General features: G+C 44.6%; 1 protein-coding gene across 2 annotated transcripts in view; it reads right to left on the bottom strand.

Annotated features, from left to right (window-relative positions):
• SMC3 (structural maintenance of chromosomes 3) overlaps positions 1-20,321 on the bottom strand; it is a 310,016-nt gene that overhangs the window by 160,266 nt on the left and 129,429 nt on the right. For both annotated transcript variants that reach the window (XM_037426550.2, XM_037426551.2), the window contains exons 18-21: positions 11,662-11,811; positions 5,820-5,889; positions 5,671-5,752; positions 3,378-3,569 (exon numbers count right to left, since the gene is read on the bottom strand). In XM_037426550.2, the coding sequence (XP_037282447.1) occupies positions 3,378-3,569; positions 5,671-5,752; positions 5,820-5,889; positions 11,662-11,811 (494 nt within the window). The remainder of the gene's footprint in view (positions 1-3,377; positions 3,570-5,670; positions 5,753-5,819; positions 5,890-11,661; positions 11,812-20,321) is intronic.

Below are 20,321 nucleotides of genomic sequence, written 5' to 3'. Positions count from 1 at the left end.
TGCACGCGTGCAGTTATTAGTGAAAAAATCTTGAATTATGTCCCATGCAATTCTTCAAACAAGCTTCGGCAGCATTCCTGGAATGGACGTTTACCAATTAATCCCCGCCACAATTTCATGTTACCGATTAGACTAGATGTCATGAGCCTCTATGGAGAGCGCATTTCATCATTAATTGGACTTGCACAACAGGTTGTATCAATACCTAACATAGACAACAGAAGCACTGACAGTTGGACGAGTTGGTGTTAAGAACAGCACAAAATGACAAAACCTTGCCTGTTGTATTACCAGATTTTTTTTTTTTTTACCACGTGCCTGTGTGAGCAGACATGAATAAACATGAATGTGTGACATATGTGTGAGTAGACATGAATAAAAATTAGTTGGGAGTCCAGTGCCCGTTTTTGTGTTTCGTGTTTTTGCGCCGTTTGTAACTATAGAAATCAGACTATGAAGTTTCGTAGACACGTAGCGCCACCTGTCGGCACAGTTTGCAAGGCAACCAGGAGCAGCGTGCGAAACAAGGATTGAGCTAAATATTCGGTGTGTTAGCGCATTGAACACTCAAAGAAAGAGCTACAAATTTACTAGTCGGGCGCGTCACCGAACGGCCATGAAGTGCTTGCTGGTTATCTCGCCTGAATGACAGCGAAAACACAAGCAGACGCAACAGCTCTGAGCTCTACGAAGAGAGACCTCAGTCGGCACTAGTTTTGCGTTGTGAATCGCAACTTAAAGGACTTCAGTTTTGGCGATTTCCGTAGCTGTCGCGAAGCAGAATGGCGAGAGTGCTGAACATGGGCCGCGGCGAACGTGTTGAGTAGGTGAATTACCCGTGTTCTCCACAGCCAGTCGCATGAGAAAGTGTCATAATGTAGGTTTCCTGTTATTGCTTTGAGTAGTTTTGACAGAGAACCATGGTAACATTCATTATGAAGCTCAACAGAGCCTCTGACCATGGTGCGCACCGCACAACAGTAGACTGGTTACGTGCGCAATAAACATCACACACACTGCGACCACCAATAACCTAAAAAAGAAATCCCGTGATTTTTTTTAATATTCAACGATTTTAATAAAATTTGTAACGTGTTCTCGTCGGTACCGCATTAATATGTGCCAAATCATACAACCGTAAGTCGTTTAGTATTTTTGAAAACGAGTTTTAAAATTAGTAGCTCATTTTGGAATCACACTAGTAAACGCAGCAAACCCTGTGTATGTGACGTGAAGGACTACTCTTTTTTAAAAAATACCACCTTTCCCAGCAGACAGTTGCAGCGCGCGCTTTTTTCTACGAGGCGACGACAACACGAGCACAGTTCAGTTTTGTCAGCAGCATACAGCGTGTTAGTCGTCATTGACTTACAATAATTGAGCAACAAGTAAATCAATTTGAGGCATGTCAAATGCTTCACGCGCCCGTGGGTCGAAAGCAAAAAGTGATGCTTCCGCGCTCAGCAGCTGCAATCATCGTACTTGTCACTGATAAGTTCAGATGAGCTATCACAACATGATTCCGCATGGGATGACGTCGACAACTAGCTTTCAGTGCTATGTTTACACCCTGGCCAGCCGTGGCGGGGCGTACCGGATCTCGTGACGTCATTCGATACCCGCCATAGACGACGGAGCAGCGCCCGGTTTCGGTTTCCGTTCTGACTCGCCGTTTATTGCCTAATTAAAATTTTTGACGAGTGCCTGGGCAAAATGAACCACCCTAGTTTTTCCAGGACAGTCAATACTATTTGAAAGCAGCATTGTCTCAGTATGCTCGAAAACGCACCGGAGTTCCCCTTTAAGTGGTCACCAACACAAAGCAATGCACACGTATTTTTTGAAAGATGCAAGTTCCCACTTTAACTAGCGAATGCTTACACGTACGTTATATAGGTAGATCGCAAAATGTTGGTCGGAACCACAATTAGGTTTTTCTAGTTGTTGGTCTTCGCGATTGCAAGAGCTATATCGGAGATCTCAGTTTTGCTAATGTTGTACACCGAAAAATACGGCACACACATATCCCCATTTGCAGTACAGTCCAACCCACTTAAATAACTATCTATTGGTTATAATGACTACATTTCGATGCACTTACGATTTTCCTATGCTACCCTGTCTGACGTCTATAGCATTGCGGATTACTTAGGACACAAGTGATACGGCTGTTTATTCAGCGGAATAATTCTAGGTAAGTGATTTACTTTGGTGGCCCCGAAAACAAGGTGTACATGTTCTGACACGCCGGCATGGCTATTGCCGGTGATAGACATTCTCCCGAATCAGACTTTGGCGCAGTTTGGTGCAACTTCTTTTGATATCATAAGGATGGCGCAGTAAATCTGATTTGGTGCACTTTGGCGCAGTTTCTGCAGGAGTGGAATCACTGCTTTAAGAGGCACTGAAATTTGACTATGCATTTCGTCCACTTTGCGATTTTTTCCATTTCTCAGTTCTTACATGTCCAAGCTCATACATTCTTTTTCATATAGTCACCAGCAAAAAATATGAGCAGGGTTCCACTGTATGAATTCCAAGCAATCAGTATGCAACAGCTTTAATATGCAATGTGCAAGTCCATGGCACCAGCTTGCATGTTGCTTAGAAACGTCAGGAAATGGTACTAAAGATTAGGGATGCACGAATATTCGAATAAGAATGTAACAGCACCTCTATGAATAATTGAATTCACAAATTAAATATCTACCATTCAATGCCTTTATTAACTAACTTGTTTTTAATTCATACATGATAGGAACAAGGCACAAGTACACACTAATAGGCAGTACTCAATAATCACCTAGTACAAATCATCGACATAGGGGCATGCTTTATCATTACAATGTGTCATCAATATATTTATGAACGCATTTCTTAAGAACTCAAAACATTGAGAATGAGATCCATGTAAATACCCTACCTGAAGGCATAGTTTTAATCAAGGTATGTCAAATATGCGTTTTTTCTTGTCATTTTTTCCCCATTGTAAGCCTCCTCCATTCAGTGTTCTCGAGTACCATATTTGGATGCACTTGGCTTGTAAGCATGTCTCTTTTGGGGGCACTTGTAATAAGTCCAAATTCTAATACTAAGATGAACTAATGCCCGCAGTTTCTTCAAGTTTGCATTATTGGGAGTCTAATGTATTTGGGTCACGTGCGCAAAACAAACTGCTTGAAAGTGAGGCATCTCATTCTGCCTTCTTATTGTTCTTCTTCTGATCCCCAATTTGTTCCACAAATCTTTCATAAAAAATTATTTGTGTGAACTGCCCCATGACAACGAAAAAGTAGCAAAGCACTGGTAAAATGGATCAGCAAAAGTTTGACCACATGAAAAAAAACTTTTAAGCATATCAAGCCAACACAACATACCCGCATGCGCTCGCTGAAGGCCTCCTTGTTCTCTTGGGTGAGACGGCGAATTTCATCATTCAGCCTATCCACTTCTTGCTGGTCAGTGACAGAAAGCTGTGTCAAGAGGTCTTGCTGAAGCTCTGACCGAAGGGACTGCTCGGTTGACTCCATCGACTTCAGGCTCGAATCGAGGCTAGCCAGGCTGCGCTCCTGCATTTACCACCACAATGCACACTGGCTTTTGTGTTCTCAAACCTACTCTTTGCACATTAGCTACATAGCCATTGTAATTGATTCACCAAGTCTCAACTAGAATATTAGCTACAACAGTGATGTGATTAACTGAAGGCATTTCAGTGCATCTTCTTAAGCAGCTACGACCATCCTTCGAAGCCTCAAATCAGCCTTTAGAACAATTACTTGTCCAAGTTTTCCAACCTTCAAACTCCAAGTCTCTACGCTGAAGCAATTGTACCATGTTAAACACTCGATTTATGCACACATACATGAATGTGTAAAAGATAAATTCACATTACTGTTCTCAATTTTCCTGCACAGAGCCAAAAGACTCGCTAATCGTGTGACCTCAGGCCCCCTGTTTCTCTGCAATACATTTCATAATTGTAATTCAATCTCGGTTTCCTCAATGCTTTGGCAACTGCAAGCACAAGCATGTAGAACTAGGTACACTTCTGCCATGATCGACAAGTACAGCATACTGTGACACCATGCTTTCTCAACAAAATTCCACTGGCCACTGCAGCAGGTGAAATGCATACCTGCCAAGTTCAAGGATTCTGAATGAATCCGGGAGATTCCTGCAAAGGAGGGGGAAGGAGAGGGGGGGATAGCGCCGATTTTTGTCTGCATTTTTTTTTGCACCAAAAGAGGCGCACACTTGGAAGCAACTTTTCCCGAAAGAACATTCTTTCTGCAGGAGCTTGCTCCATTGCCTGTCCCACCAGGCCGTGCATGTAACGGAGTCAGCTCCCCGCATTCTTCTTTAAGAAATGCGAAAGACAGTGGGGGGGGGGGGAGGAGATCCCACCAACCCCACAAACACGAACATCGGAGTTGCGGTCTTATAATGGCTTCGAGTGACTTAACACATGATGGTAGGGTTTCCCGACTGAGGTGTGGGGCGAGTCTCAAAAGGGGGAGCGCAAATACTCCGAAAATTTCCCGTCATGAACACAACTACCAAAATCATTTGTCATCAGAACTCACGTAAGTCTTCCAGGGGTACACGTGAATGGATGGGACGGAGCAGCTGGATGCTGCGAAAGCATGGGTCACAGCTTCGCTACGTTACTAGATTCTTTAGACAAAAACGATGAAATGCTTCTAGCCTTCTTTACGCCTTTATTTTGATCTACCTCTGCGTTAGCCATGTGCCCTCGGAGCTCGTAGATTCCTATCGCGTCGCTGCAACAGCATTCACATGCGCAGCGGACGTGGCAGCGAACGGTAGTTTCGTCTTGAATCCGTGTGCACTGGCTGTGCACGTGCCTTCAAAACGAAGCAGTTTATGGCTATTTATGATCGCATCTGCCGCAGTGTTTGCAGAAAGTGGCGTCGCTTAGACTGGTCGAGCGTTAGAGTTGTGTCATTTATGTCGTTGCCGTACATGATCGTGTCGAAAGCGGTTTTGTCCACAGTGGCCGGGGAAAACGACAACCACACGCGTAGAAGCCGCCCCTATAGTACTTCCGAAGATATGAGCCCGCTGTTCTTGTGCTTTGTTTGATGGTTTTGGTACTAAAGTTCATATCACCAGTGGCGAAGAGGTAAAGTACGAAGAGCGTTTTCGCAACAGAATGGTCAGCAGCCCTAAAACTACACTAAGCTCGAGTGTTCTAACATCCTTGACCGGCGTACATTCTCGTGGCTCCTCGGACAGTATTTTGCGTTTTAAAAAAAATTTCACCTGACTTGTGCCCAGCAGAAACACCAAAAACTGGTTAAAAAATCCCTGAAATTATGGACAAAGGCAGCAGTAAACAAAGGTGGAAAGTACTTGAGGGGATGCTGTTGCCCCCTGTGAAGTCATTTGTGCCTCACAGATTAGCCAAGTGAGAAGTGGCGCTGTGTACGAGCGGGTTAGGGTTCGCCTGCTGTGGCAGAGAGGCCAGGCCAGCACACAAGGAACAGTAGCAAGTCTTTTTAGGGTAAGCATCGCCCGGCAGCAGACGTCACCTGCGGGGAGTTCATGGGGGTCGACACTGCGGGTGATTTCTTGTTGATCCCTTGTGCTAAATTGAAACAAAAAAAAAATGCTTGAAAGTAAATGATGCTGAGTGAAATAGGGCACCTTTGGCTGTTTAGAGCGTTCCAAAGCTGTGAGTTCTTCTTTCATGAGACGAATGTCAGCCTTAAGTTTGTCGAAGACATCCCTGTCAAGAGAAGAGGAAACACAAGTCAAACCAATTGCACTATGAATAACAAAACAGGCAAGCTTACTTGTTTTTGCTGTTCTTTGTCTCAGCTTTTTGCATGTCGCTGACAACTTGGTTGATCTGGCTTTCAGTATGTGAAATTGAATTAAGGAAAATGGTTATTCACACAAAGGCATGCATATACCAACATCATCCCATTGAATAGACCTTATGCGAAATCACTTGGACATGTGGCAATAATCAGATGGGTTTCATGACTCGCCATCTTGGTTACATCAAGAAGCGTGGCATTCTCACGAAATGTGTTAATGCAGTGTCTTCATGTTGTGTGTTTCAGCGCTCAAATTTAGCTGCTTATGATTGCCATGCTGCGCAAAAAGGAGCAATGGTAACCTTTTGAAACTCCCGGCCATGTAATGTGGAATAACGATTTGGAAGTTCTGCCACACATCAGTGAAAATGCTTCATGTGTCGTCCTGCGAGCTGATGAGTTGTATAACTTTCCTGCCGAGGCGTACATGTATCAGTCGTCAGTAGCTACAAGCACCTGTGATTTAAAGGCCAATTCCGGCAATTTTTTTTACCATGTCAGGATAATGATGCTCTTATGTTCCTTAGACACCCTTCTCACGTGCCCGATAACTGAAATGCTAAAAAAATTCGAGAATAATTTTTAATTACCGAAAAACCGGAACACCGAAACCGAAAACCCGAGCGAGTGCGCTTCTATGTGTGACGTAAAGAATTGCCCGAGGCTTCTGGAACCTGCCTGATTGCACATAATGCCCGCCAGATGGCACTACCTGTCCACGCCGGCCACGGTAATCGGCTGAAACGCTTACGCTGTAATGGTGAATATATGGTAATGGCTATATGGTATATGGCTCACAACGCAACACCGCTTGGCATCTATCACACGCCCACTAACACGGAAAAAGAAATCGCACACTCAGCCAAAGAAGCGCTGGCCGAATCCGCACAATCGATAGCAGACAAGCAGACGCTGCAGTGGCACAATAGTTAGTCACTTCCGCCAGGCAAAACTCAACGTCACACATACAATGTTGCCATTAATTCTAGCAAGCGAGGTGAGCGTTTCGAGACAAGCTATAAAATTCATTTTAAAAGAATCTAAAAACTCTCAAGCCTGCCATTTGGCAAGAATGGCGCAAACGTGCAAATGACCATACCCAGTGAATTTCATTGAGATCCACTAACCTAAAAAAAATCGCCGGAGTTGGCCTGTAAGGTACCATCACAGCATCAAATGAAATGCAAACGGTGGCAACCCTTAGCAGTGATCCCCACTGATATGCGCAAATATCCAGTTTGACAGCCCTGCGCATATGATCACCTGTCCACGGTGATGTTTGGAGGGCTTGCACTATGCCATTACGAATGATTGCTGCTGCTCGCGTTTCATTTGACACCAGTAGTGCATGAGCCTTAAAACACTTCCACACTGTGCGAAGTGAATATTGGCAGCCGCAAGCTGTGTATCTCCCGAGCGAAGTGTCGAATTGCAAATGTTCTGTCCAAACACATTCAGAATGCAATATTAAAAGCAAAAATAAACATATACAGTGATGCCACCGAGGTCTTGTGATTTGGAGCGATTTTTGGAGCAGTGAAAATTTAATTTTGGAGCACTTTGGAACAGCAAGAGTTTCTATTTTGGAGCACATTGGATTGGCAGAATTTTCGTTTTGGAGCACTTAGAGCAGCAAAACTTTTCTTTTTGGAGCACTTTGGAGAAGCAAAATTTTTCATTTTGCAGCAATATGGAGCAGCTAACTTCACATCCTGGAGGAGAAGCAAGTCGCATCTACATTCAACAGCATGAATAATGATTTTGGGCTTTTGCCTCCTGTCAAGAGCTAGAAATATTTCCACTCATTTCAAATCTCACGAAGCCAGTCATCATAGGAGCACTGCCTATTTTACCTATTGATGCAAAAATAATGGCATCGTTATGTTGGCCATTCTGAAAAAACTTGTTAGTGATTATTTTGGTAGCAAATAAACAGAATACTGGTTGAATAAAGTTGTACTTCATGAAATAACATTTTATACCCCTATGTGGTTATCAGTATATATGGTAGACAAACACTGTGACGTACAACACTACAGACACGCACAGTCGCAACGGCATTTCCCTTAAGTTAAATGATTCCTATGATATAGAAAGGTTCTTTTTCTCCACAACCAATTATACTGCTGGGTTTAACATGACGCCACTTAGCCAGTCTGATGAAGCCAAGCTCTTCCGGCACTCATCTCTCGGTGCTGAACCTACCTGATTTAACAAACTTCGTTTGCCAGTTGCAGCGATGTTTCATGTGGCTAGGGCATTCTTTCTATACCCTAAAACCCCCCAATGGTGGTCTAGAAAGCAGCGCATAAAGAAAAAAGAACCTCACAGGGTACCTTACGCATACACCTAAGACGACTAGAAGGAGAGAGCCATTTTCTTTTTATTGTGATAGCAATTACAAGGACATTCTGGACCGGTCTTCGCTATCGCCAGGGGCGTAGGTAAAATTTTGTTTTAAGGGGGGGAGGAGCACACATTCATCTGAAATTGAGCTATATATATGCCATAGTAAGCAAATATTTCGGGAGGAGGCACCTCCACAGCAGATTACAAAATAACAAAATAACAAAATTGCTTGAAGAGACGTGTTAGAGCTGGTGGTATCTAGGCACTGCTTCATTTAAACAGCTTCATCAGATGGGAGTGATCGCTGCTTTAACGGCCACTCACAAGGCTCCATAACAAATTTTAGTTACACTGTGGCAGTTGTGTGTCCGATGAAGAGCATTATTCCACAAAACATTTTTCAATGTGTTCATTACGAGCTGAGAACTGGCATCTTGAAACGGCGTGAAAGGATGATGCTTGGAGGCGAGCTCGAAACCCTTGCCGTGTGCCTCGCGTAGCTGTCACAAGCCAAATCTCATCCCTACCCTCTTCGGCATCCGAGCAAATGGTCGCATGCGCATGACGTTCCTGAGCAAGCCCAACCTCCAAGCACACGAGCGGCGTTGTTCTGTCAACCAGCGTCATTTTGTGGTCTACTGTCTGTTTCCGCGGGATGGATATCTCGGTGTGCTTGATTGAAAAGGCTGGTTTAGATGCACTAGAATAGATGGAGCATATCGAGTGCTCGAATTCGCAGGAACATTATATCGTTTCCAGCGCTGGCATCTGCTTGGTGCGCTAAAAGCGGGGACACCTGGGAACACGAACACATGCGAAATGCAGACACTTCAGCCCAGCATCTCGTTGAATTCACAAGGGAGGGGGGATGAAAAAGACATGTATAATCTTTTTTTGTGTCTCCTTATTTATCTCAAGTTTTATTCATCTATTCAAGCAATTACAAATTACACAAACTACACATGTCATGTGAAATAATTTTCTCCATGTCCCGTTCTATTGTTCACCACCTGCCTGAGCAAAGTTGTTTGCGTAGAGGACCTACGTCACAGCACTGCCGTTTACGTAGCGCAATTCCTATGTCTACGTCATGCCCTCATTCTCTGGGTGCGCCTGCAAAAAGAAGGAAAAACAGCGTTCATCTTGAAATTTGACCTATTTCTGCAGCGCGTAGCATTGAAAATTTTGGCAGATGTGATCGTGAACGCCTCATGCATGCATTGCGCTCGTCAGTCCAAAAATTTCAAACCTGGCGAGTTGCCCTTTAAGAAACGGCAAAAAAAGTGCGTGAAGCTTGCGTGATACCACCCTCTTCTCGAAAGTGTATTCTAGGATCTGGAACTGTTGTAGTTCTAAGTTGCGGATCACGCAATAACCTTCAAATCACGCTCGACTGTACTTTTGAAATATTTCTGACTAACAGCCTTGACCGATCAGGGCGCACAGCGCTGGTCTGTAGTCTCTTATTACAGTAAGGAAGGCTGTCAACCGGCCTGCTTATACACGACTCCAAAAGATCCTCCTTGATTACAACAAAGCTCCTTCCACACACAAGACAGACCTTTAGTCTGGCTGATGCACCACTGGCCTGTTTTCTTAACTCCCCAAAAGATACTGCACTCCCTACCACATCAAACAAGACACGTCTCCAGTTGACGAGATCTTGAAGACTGTCCACTGACCGAAGATGTCGCGAATGCATACCTGCCAACCTAGCAACACAAAAACTCATAAAACGCCCGAGCGGAGAAGGGGGGCCAGGAGGGGGGGGTTACCGAGGTTTTTTTTTTTTTTTTTCATTTGTAGCTGTGATGGATTTGCCTTTAACGACAAGCGTAATTATGTTTTGCTGCCATAAGTCAAATCGACCCGCTGAATTGTTTTCTCCATTTTTGGCATCAAAAGAAAAATCAAAAAACATCGTAAAAAAACAAGAGGAGGGGATTCAAACACAAGTGCAAACATTGGCGTTGCGGTCTCGTAATGGCTTGGAGTGGCCAAACACACGATGGTAGGGTTTCCCACTAAGGTGGCTTTCACAAAGGGGGAACGAAAATGCTCCCGAAATTTTGCGTCATCAAAACAACGAGCAAAAAAATCAATTTCCGTCAAAGCAACTCACGTATGTCTTCCCACGTGAACGGACGGCACAGCGCAGCTGGCTATCGTGAAAGCCCGGGTCAATGCTTTGGCTTTGCTCGCTGCTAGATTTTTTGAACAGGAATGCCAGAACGCTTCTAGCCTTTTTTACGTCTTTACCGCTTTGAATCTACAGCTGTGTCAGCCACGTGCCCTCAGAGCTCGTAGATTGCTATGGCATCACCGTGACCGCGGTTTTGTGCGCGGCAGTTGCGGCAAATGGTAGTGTTTTTTTTTTTTTTTTTTTCAATCCACGCGCCTTCAAAACTATCTATGGTCGCAGTTTTGTCCACACAGTTCGTAAAAAGCAGCGCTGCAGTGACTGCACACTGGTTGTGGCAACGACAACTACACGCACTGTAGAAGATATATGCATGCACAGGTCTCACGCGTACTTTCGAAGCTCCGAGCACGCTGCTCTCGATCGGCCTTCATTCGGCGGTTTTGGTACTGAAGTTCATATCACATGTCGAGATTAGGAAAAGTGTTCGGAACATTTGAATTTTGGCCCAATCGACACATGAATTTGGCTGGGAAATTTCAGAAATTTGTATCTGCTGTGGTTTCGCATCACTGAGACTACTGTACATTTAGGTGAAGGCCTTTCCAATGAGTTTATAACAAAATGCTGTGGGCTCACAAAAAGCCTAGAATGAACTGATCTGCATTTTTGTCAATGAGGCCAGATCTCGCTGTCTTTTCTTTCTCCTTTGCTCCTTCCCTGTCCTGTGTTTTTCCTGATGTTGCACTGTAAATAAGTTCTGGCGTTGCGCTGTGAATAAGTTCACGACGGATAAGTCTCCCAGACAGTGCGAAAGACTTGGCAGATATGTAATGATGACAACACCAATACATATTGTTCTCTACTGGTGGCCAAATATAGCACAACACAGTTTTTGTGGCCTCCGTGAATAGCTATGGCAATGCACCTAGCCAATTGCTATTTTACTATTTTTATTTTCATTTATCAGAAATGAAATATTTTTTGTAAAATTTCAGGCAAGATTTGTAAAAAAAAAGTTGTACATTTTACAGAAAAATTAGAAGAGTTGGCATGTATGCATTAGTGAACTTGTGATGTATAGGTACCACATGGGTGCCATTATCTCCGAGTACCAAGTTCTTGAAAAATGAAGGTGTGATGAAAAGTTCCTGAAAAATGAATAGGTGGTGAAAAATAATTAAACCATCATTTCAAAAACTGGACCACTAGGTCAGCACATTGCCTGTGCAACAATTGTTCAAGCAGACGTCACAGGGAAAAGGGCAGTTCGAAGGCATGTCAATGCCCTCATCGCAAAATGCACAAAACACACAGTAAGGATATCAGCCAGTTTCTGCTTGTGTTCGGCAAGTTGTTTCTCAACTTCAGTGATCTCCTTCATGAGCTGCATGTGTGCCTTGTGAAGGTCCAGCCGCGATCGTCGGGTGTCAAAGTAGCCTCCCGTAAGGGCACCTTTGTGTGAAACTTGGTCGCCTGCAAAACATACAACAAATTGTCAGTTTTAAACACTCAGCTTTTCCACTTGTGTTCGTGAAAGAATGACTATCCACTTGGTAAGCTTAGTTAAGCCGTAATTACACAATGAAAGAAGAAGCACTAAAATTGACGAGCACAAAAAGAACAGCAGACACAGAACAGACGCTTCCCATGTCAGTCCAGCTCTGCTCTACCTTTTGTGCTCATCAGTTTTGGTGCTTCTTCTGTCAGTGTTCATGGATAGCCAAATAGCCTAACAGCCCGTTCAGTGAAAGTAAATACAAAAATTTGACAATACATGTTGCAATGCCTGTCAAGTAAGGAGAGCCCTGGTCATTATGATTTAACAACTTATGTGTATTCTATCATTCAATATTCGCCAATGTTTTTGGTGATATAATGTCAATGCTTTCGCTACTGTGTCAAGTGGAGCTAAAAGAATAACATACTGTCCTTGATAGAACAGCAGTTGGTTGTTTGGAATCAACATATGTAGTTACACAGCACAAAATCAACAAGGACACAACAGAGACACTGACTTCAACCAAATTTTATTAGCGAAAGTGCTAGAAATATGTAAGCATGATAACAACAGTAGACATCAGCACAAAACACATCTACTGCATCACAGCTAGATAGGCAATTATCTTTTTGGCCAGGGAAACAGAACACACGCTTAAACACACCTCATTCAGATGTTACACTTTATTAGCTTTTATGATTTAATGTGTGAGCTGCTGCTCATGACGTTTTGCGACAACGGTGCACTTCTCAATGTTTGTTCCACAACCACAATCTCAATCTCTACAATGAATACGAGCATGACCTTGAACCGCCATGTTTAAGAGCATAATAATGCTCCTTTACATTCTCGTTCAAGCATCTGCCTGTTTGTGCAATGTACCACCACGGCCGCTGGATAAAAAACAATGTGCCCCCTGTTGCATGCTGCCGAAGTGCTGAGATAGGCCTAGTTCACCTTGCGCCCACTCTGGCCCGAGCACTCCTCCCAGGAGAAATGCTTTCACACGCATCGCTACGCGCAACAGTAGGCCGTAAATAACACATTTTGTAGTTGCACATCACAGGCTTGATTCTGAATCGTTATTAGGAGTGCCTATTACAACGCATATGTGAACACTATAGGCCTCAATACTCTCCTAAATTCTGCCCATTTGACTCACCTACAATGAAAAGGGTCACTGATTTCGTTCATGGGGAGGCAATCGCCAGGTAGATACCAAGAACTGATTTATCGGCCCACGAAAACGCACCACGAAAGCATGCAAAATTTAAATGTAGGTCCTTTTAGCGCCCCACAACGCCGGTAGTGAGTAGTTAAAACCAAGAGCTTACAACACAAACAAAATATGTATTCTCAGCAAACGCATCACACAAACTTGAACATTCGGCTGGTATCAATTACAACTCACTGAGAGGGTATTTAAAACAACGGTAAATAACTTGACATGCTAAAAATGCAATCTCACGTGCTGTAAACTCCACAAGAACACTTAGCGGCCACAAGGCCACACGCGTGTACTCCACAACTCTTCAAATGTGTCTCAAATATTTCTCTTCAAGAAAACACTGAAGCGAACTCTAGCGCTAGTCGTTGTCCTGCCGACAATCTTGGAAACAGTACTCCCACCATGGCATCACTAGAACCTTTCATATCGGGTGACCAGCGCAATATGGCTCAATCTAACTGTTCGCACATAACTTCTTGGCCAAGTACACTACCAGCCCTACCCTTCATCACCTCTAGTTCGCATCCTTCCCAGTTCGCAAACATGACAAGTACAGCATGTACCACGTACCATGGTGACAGCTGCTAGAAAAAGGGTTTCGTCTCGCTGGTTCGTCTGCGGAGACGGTCGCCCCCCCAAAAGGCCCTGCTTCAATGTCTCAAATTCTCCAGATCTGTGCTGGTTGACTGTCGCGTGTGTAAAGGGTAAGGGCATGCCCTGGGCACATTTTTTGATGCTTGCTTTCATGTTTCATTGGGCGCGCCCGTGAAGACGGCGGCGCGCATCTGAATCGGCGCTCATTTATTGCAAAAACAAGGGCTCTGTTACAAATAATACACACCCCTATACGCTTCTCGACACTGTAGATCGCAGGGGAATATGCTGCACCTCAGACTGGCGTCTTTTTTCTCCCTCAAGCTGCTCGGTGGCACAAAAAAGCTTCGCAGCATCAGGCCACTCAAAAAACCATCTGCCACACGCGGGCACACCAAAGAATCGTAGTTCAACACAAGAAGCATGAGGTAAGCTGCCCCCAACACACACGATGACATACAAAGAAAGCACAAGAAAGCTCACAAAAAAGCACACAAACATGCACAAATCCTCACGCAACCACACTGAAAAACGAAGTGTCATCCGCTTCGAAGGGCGGAGAGTCAGCGCCCTCACCAAAAAAGTGGCCGGAACTGTCAACTCTGCCAAGACACGCACCCCCGTCAACGGCGACGCGACGCAACAGGCCGCACCTTCTTTGTTATCCAGCGACAGTGGTACCACTTATAGAGAAACAATAGTTTTTCTGAAGCGGAGAATACAACCTTGACAATGTACCTTGTGCCCTAGCTTTTTCAAGCTATGCAAAATATTATGTGGGTAGGGGCACTGTGACTAGCTTATCATCACTGGCAGCACAGTTATTCCTGAAGTATTATGCCTGAAGCCACGGCAACCTGTGTCCTCACTACTGATAAGCTCCCTTACCTACATAAGATTTTCCAGGCTTGAAAAAGATAGGGGACAAGAAAGATTGTCAAGGTTGTACTATTCCCTGCTCCAGAATAACTACTATTGCTCTGTGAATGCTCAAACCACATGAACGAGCATTTGTGCAACAAAACACAAGAGGCAGTTTGTGAAATGTGCTGTGGGTGTTGTGCACTTAATCCCACTGTGCTGCAGTAAACAGTACATTGGACAAACATGCAGATGCTTGAACGATATTTAAATGGGCACTATTATCACATTGATGTTCAAAGTGATGTTGGGCGCCATTGTAGAAATGGTGGTTCTGAAGCACACACTGAAAGATGCACTGTTGTCATAAAACATTGTGAGCAGCTCTCACATGAAATCATAGAAGCTAACAAAGTGTACCGTAATAGCGGGGTGACCCTTGTGTAAGCATGCCTTCTGTTGTGCTTAGTAAAAATTGAATTCAGTGATGCCACCGAGGTCTTCCGATTTGGAGCGATTTTCGGAGCAGCAAAATTTTCATTTTGGAGCATTTTGGAGCAGCAAAAATTTTAATTTGGAGCGCTTTGGAGCAGCAAAATTTTCTATTTTGGAGCAATATAGAGCAGCCAACTTCAAATCCTGGAGGAGAAGCAAGTTGCATTTGCATTCAAGGACATCAAGAATAATTATGAGGCTCTTGTAAAGAGCTAGAAATATTACACTGATTGCAAATTTCATGCAACCAATCACCTTATAAGCATTCCCATTTCAGTTGATGATGCAAGAATAATGGCATCATGCTGTTGAAGATTTTCGAAAAACTTGTTCAGTGATCATTTCTGTAGCAAATAAACTGAATACTGGTCGTATAAAATTTTTGTACTTTATGAAATAACAATATAAATACACCTATGAAATTATTATCAGATATGGTAGAAAAATGCTGTGATGTACAATGCTAGAGACTCGCACAGTCCCAAGTGCATTTCCCTAAGATGACTTCAAGAATAAAAAAGATTCTTTTTCTTAACGACTGATTAGACTGCTGGGCGTAAAACGAAGTGATTCAGGTCGTCTCAGAAAGCCAACCTCCTCTGCCACTCATCTCTGTGCTGAAACTACTCAATTTACCAACTTCGTTTTCCTTATGCAGAAATATTTTATGTGGCTAGGGCATTCTGTTTATACTCCAAAAAACCTTACTATGTCCTCTAGAAAGCAGTGCATTAAAAAAAAAATCTCAGAGGGTACCTTATGCATATGCTGAAGACAACTTGAAGACAAGATCCATTTTGTTTTGAATAGCATAGCAATTAAATGGACATTCTCGACTTGTTTTCGCAGTTGCCACGGGTGTAGCCAGAAATTATAAAATATTTGGGGGGGGGGGTCGGAGCTTGATCTGGAAGTGGGAGAGGCAGACAAAAGGTTATTTTGCGCTATATATACCGGGGCAAAAAAAAAATTTTTTTGAGTGATGTCCCAATCGATAACATCCTCCAGTGCATAGTGTTTACATGCAGGTTAAAGCGCGCCTCGCCGCGGTGGTCTAGTGGCTAAGGTACTCGGCTGCTGACCCGCAGGTGGTGGGGTCAAATCCCGGCTGCGGCGGCTGCATTTCCGATGGAGGCGGAAATGTTGTAGGCCCGTGTGCTCAGATTTGGGTGCACGTTAAAGAACCCCAGGTGGTCGAAATTTCCGGAGCCCTCCACTACGGCGTCTCTCATAATCATATGGTGGTTTTGGGACGTTAAACCCTACATATCAATCAATCAGGTTAAAGCGCATGAACGAGGGCGATGAACACAGCTAACGCAGAGATAAGAGCCGACCTATCTCCTTTGCACTGAGGGCGAATGCGATAACATCACCCCGCGTGCCAGGCCTCCCATCAATTGTTACTCAAGCAGAAGGGAATGCGCCGCCCGTATCCAAGGGAAAGGAAAAATCGAGCGAAGAACGCGATGAGGGGGGGGGGGTATGAACTTTGACTTTAAGGGTGTGATCGCTGGCCCACATGCTATTTACGGCTGGTATACCTTTCCACCTTGTACCATACCAGCTAAATTCAAGGATTCTGAATCCGGGAGATTTCCGCAACGGCAAGGGGGGGAGGGTGCACGGCACAAAAAAAAAAAGGACATACAAACATACAAAAAAACATCGCGAAAAACAAAAGGGGCTGGGAAGGAGAGGTCTCAATCGCAAGCGCCTTGCGATCTTATGGTGGCTAGGAGTGGCCGAACACACGAGGGTATTTTTCGATTGATTGATTGATATGTGGAGTTTAACGTCCCAAAACCACCATATGATTATGAGAGACGCCGTAGTGGAGGGCTCCGGAAATTTTGACCACCTGGGGTTCTTTAACATGCGCCCAAATCTGAGCACACGGGCCTACAGCATTTCCGCCTGCATCAAAAATGCAGCCGCCGCAGTTGGGATTCGATCCCGCGACCTGCGGGTCAGCAGCCGAGTACCTTAGCCACTAGACCACTGCGGCGGGGTGACGAGGATATTTTTCACTAAAATGAGAGTCTCAAAGGATCAACACAACTAGCCATATTTCCTGATCTAAGGGTCGATTAGCAGTTCTTTGCTCGTATATAGTGGCAGTATGGCAATGCATGATTTTGAGAGCTTGCTTCGTAGCTGTTTCGTGCACACCAGCCTAGACCTTGATGTACTTCACGTCGGTAAAAAGGTACAGCTGTATTGTATACGTGATCGTGCACGTAAGGTGTTTATTTCTAGTGCGCACACAACTAACACGCAGCAAGCGCACACCGTACGATGCATACAAACTTAGTCCGGTAACACGTTTATTGTCCTTCCGTATGAACGACACAACTTCTAAACATGCAACACGATGCCTACAACAGTAAAAACGAAAGTTCACGTCTTTTCTCAGTTGACACAATGAGCAAGAACCGACGGAGCGTACAGCTGAGAGCTCTGCATGCAAACGCCATCAACAGTGAAGCGAACATACGCGAAAAGTGCCACCAGGTACATCCGGCGGTGCACGCGATTCGCACCGAGTATGCACTACAGCTGAGCTTTGCACAGCTTTTCTACAGAAAAAACAAGCAGCAGTCGTCGATTTGACTCGCTGCCGGCAGAGAACACCGCTTCCAAGGCCGCTGCAGCAGCTGGTCGCTGGAAATCGCGAAGCGTTTATCTGCTTCTCCGTTAGGAGGTAGTGCGGGTGTTTGTGATGCGGTGGCTTCGCAAATGTGACGTCCTGGCCGTTCCTAAATTTTTCCTTTCTCCATGTTCTAAGCAGTCTGCATAGACTGTCTAAGTGTTGTTACAGTGGCTGGAATTCTAGCTACTGTAGTGCACTGTCTAAGAATTGGAACACAGCCATGGTCGCTAAACGATCACAGCGCTAGAGTCCCTAGTTAATTTTAGGAAACTCTATACAATGAACATAGTAAAATTTGGCTGGCGAATTTCAAGAGTTCGTATCTGCCACGGTTTCACATCACTGAGATCATCCTGTATGTTTAAATGAATGCCTCTTATATTTATTTATATTAAAATGGGGTAGGTCCGAAAAACCTGGAGTGGATTGATCTGCTTTTTTGTCAATGTTGCCAGGTCAAGCACATAAATTTCGACTTACAGGAGATTTTCATGACAACTGTACAACCGGAAAAAACGGTTGAAATCCGGGAGCCTCCTGGCCAATCCAGGAGACTTGGCAGGTATGCCTTGTACTTTCAATGCGAACAGACTGTGCGCAATGTGGTTTGCTTTTTATAGCGGCCATATAACAGTATAAGGGTATGCACTGAGCCTTGATCGCAAGGCGGTCAGGTCACACCATCGTCACGCCATTTCGAAGGTCCATTCGTACATGCCGTTCGCGCTGTACATATAGAATCACACTGGTCTAGACCAGCGAAGCACGCGCCTGTCGATACTGTTGTTGACCACGGCTTCTATCTCACGTTAGCTACAAGCTTCCGTTGATGCTTACATTACAGCGCAAGGGCCTAACACGCAGTACGACCATGTTTGGTAGCATTAGGGCATCTTTCCTTACATATTTCTCAATAAAACACCAGCTGGAGCGGCTGGCTGGGTGCTCTAGACAAGGCTGATTCCATCTGTACGTGCATTGACATGCAAGAGATCTTTCAAAAGTCTTTAGTCACCTAAGTCGCGGGTATCGAACACTGCATGTGCACAAAGTTTTTGCGAGTACGCGGACCTTGGAAATGGCAACCACACCGCTAGCGCTTCTTACGGCTGACGTCAAGCCATATTATTTGGTATAACAATTCAATTTGTTGATATCGCATTTATTGCTAAGAGCGTGAGTGGAACTAACAAATTGTATATCTTAGATCCGGTATCGCGTAACCCAAAAAGAATGGTGGCTAAAGGGACAATGACCACTCTGATTGCCAAAGCTTTCGTGCTGTCAGTTATCTAAATGTGAGGTAGATGTTGGTTGCTAGAAAGCTTACGAGCAGTCTCGTTATGCCTCAAGATAGCGTGCATCAGCTACTGCACCCTTCAAGCGACGCAGCACCCTCCTTTCCCCCTCACTGCCTTCCAAACGAAGTAATAAATGCGATGCCGTGACGTTCAATTTTCCTTCTTTTTTTTTGCGTCATCAGCTATTGACCCTGCAAAGTGAGAAGCGGACGCGTAACAGGGTGTAGCTGCTTCACAGGCCTTCCGACACCAGAGCCGCCGGCAATGGCCTGAATATAGCTGCACGTATTAAAACCAAATCGCAGCTGCTCGGACCAGAAGGCATGCTTTTAAAAATGAGATGACTTTTAAAAAAAAAGCACGCGGAAATTTTCAATTCGAACCCTAGCAACTTCGAGTTCAAAAGGGCAGGGTCTTTTAGGGGCTTTTACTACCACAGCGATTATAAACGTGGATGTGCTGGTGGAAGGTATTACGAAACAGCTCTTCTGTATGATAATCTATGGATAAAGTATATTAGAGGAAAAGTGTCAACGCATTGCCACCATTTACGTGTTCTTCTATGACGCGAAGCATGAAAAATTAGATTGCAATGTCCAGACATAGACAACACAGACAATTTGGCGACACGCATGCAGATTTTACTGAAAGTTGCTTTATTATATGCCGCACAGATCTTCAAACGAGCTATCAGCAGCGTTCCTGGACGACGTCCGCCGATAAAGCGCCGCCACAGCTTCACGCCATCGATTGGACTAGATGTCACGAGCCCCTGTGGAAAGTGTGTTTGCCTTTAAGCGAACTTGCACAGCAGAGTTGCATCCGCACCAAGCATAGCATCATGGATTTTAGGGCACGCGCCACCACTGTTTATATAGCGTAATAAAATAGGTACGCGATTGCGACTTTGGTGGCCCTGAGAATAAGGTGCACATGTATTTATGTGCCGGCATGACTATTGTCAGTGATAGACACTCTCAAATCCGACCTTGGCACAGTTTGGCGCAATTTCCATTGATATTGCTACATGCATGTTGACATTTTGTGGGACGATGCGTGTGTGTGCCTCACGAAGAGGACAAAGAGTAGTCTCCACCCAGTGCCTGGTCAACCGGTCACGCTGCTGCGGCTGATTTGAAATATATTTCATCCACAGCCTCATCGATACAGCGTCTTTTCTCTTCCGTAGCATATTTGGTGGAGGTAGAACGTTCCCCGTCCTCACTACGAAGCTTCGCACTGGCTGCACCATCCGGCCTCCGGCCATGGCTTCCAATGATAACAACCCATCACCGCCTTCCGCTGGAGCACCAGCTAATACGTACCTTGCAATGCCCACCCCCGTGATATCGG

This window comes from Rhipicephalus microplus, chromosome X (assembly GCF_043290135.1).
Source record: "Rhipicephalus microplus isolate Deutch F79 chromosome X, USDA_Rmic, whole genome shotgun sequence".
Taxonomy (NCBI): domain Eukaryota; kingdom Metazoa; phylum Arthropoda; class Arachnida; order Ixodida; family Ixodidae; genus Rhipicephalus; species Rhipicephalus microplus.
The sequence above is the reverse complement of the archived record's forward strand: the minus strand, read 5'-3'. Positions and strand labels throughout refer to the sequence as shown.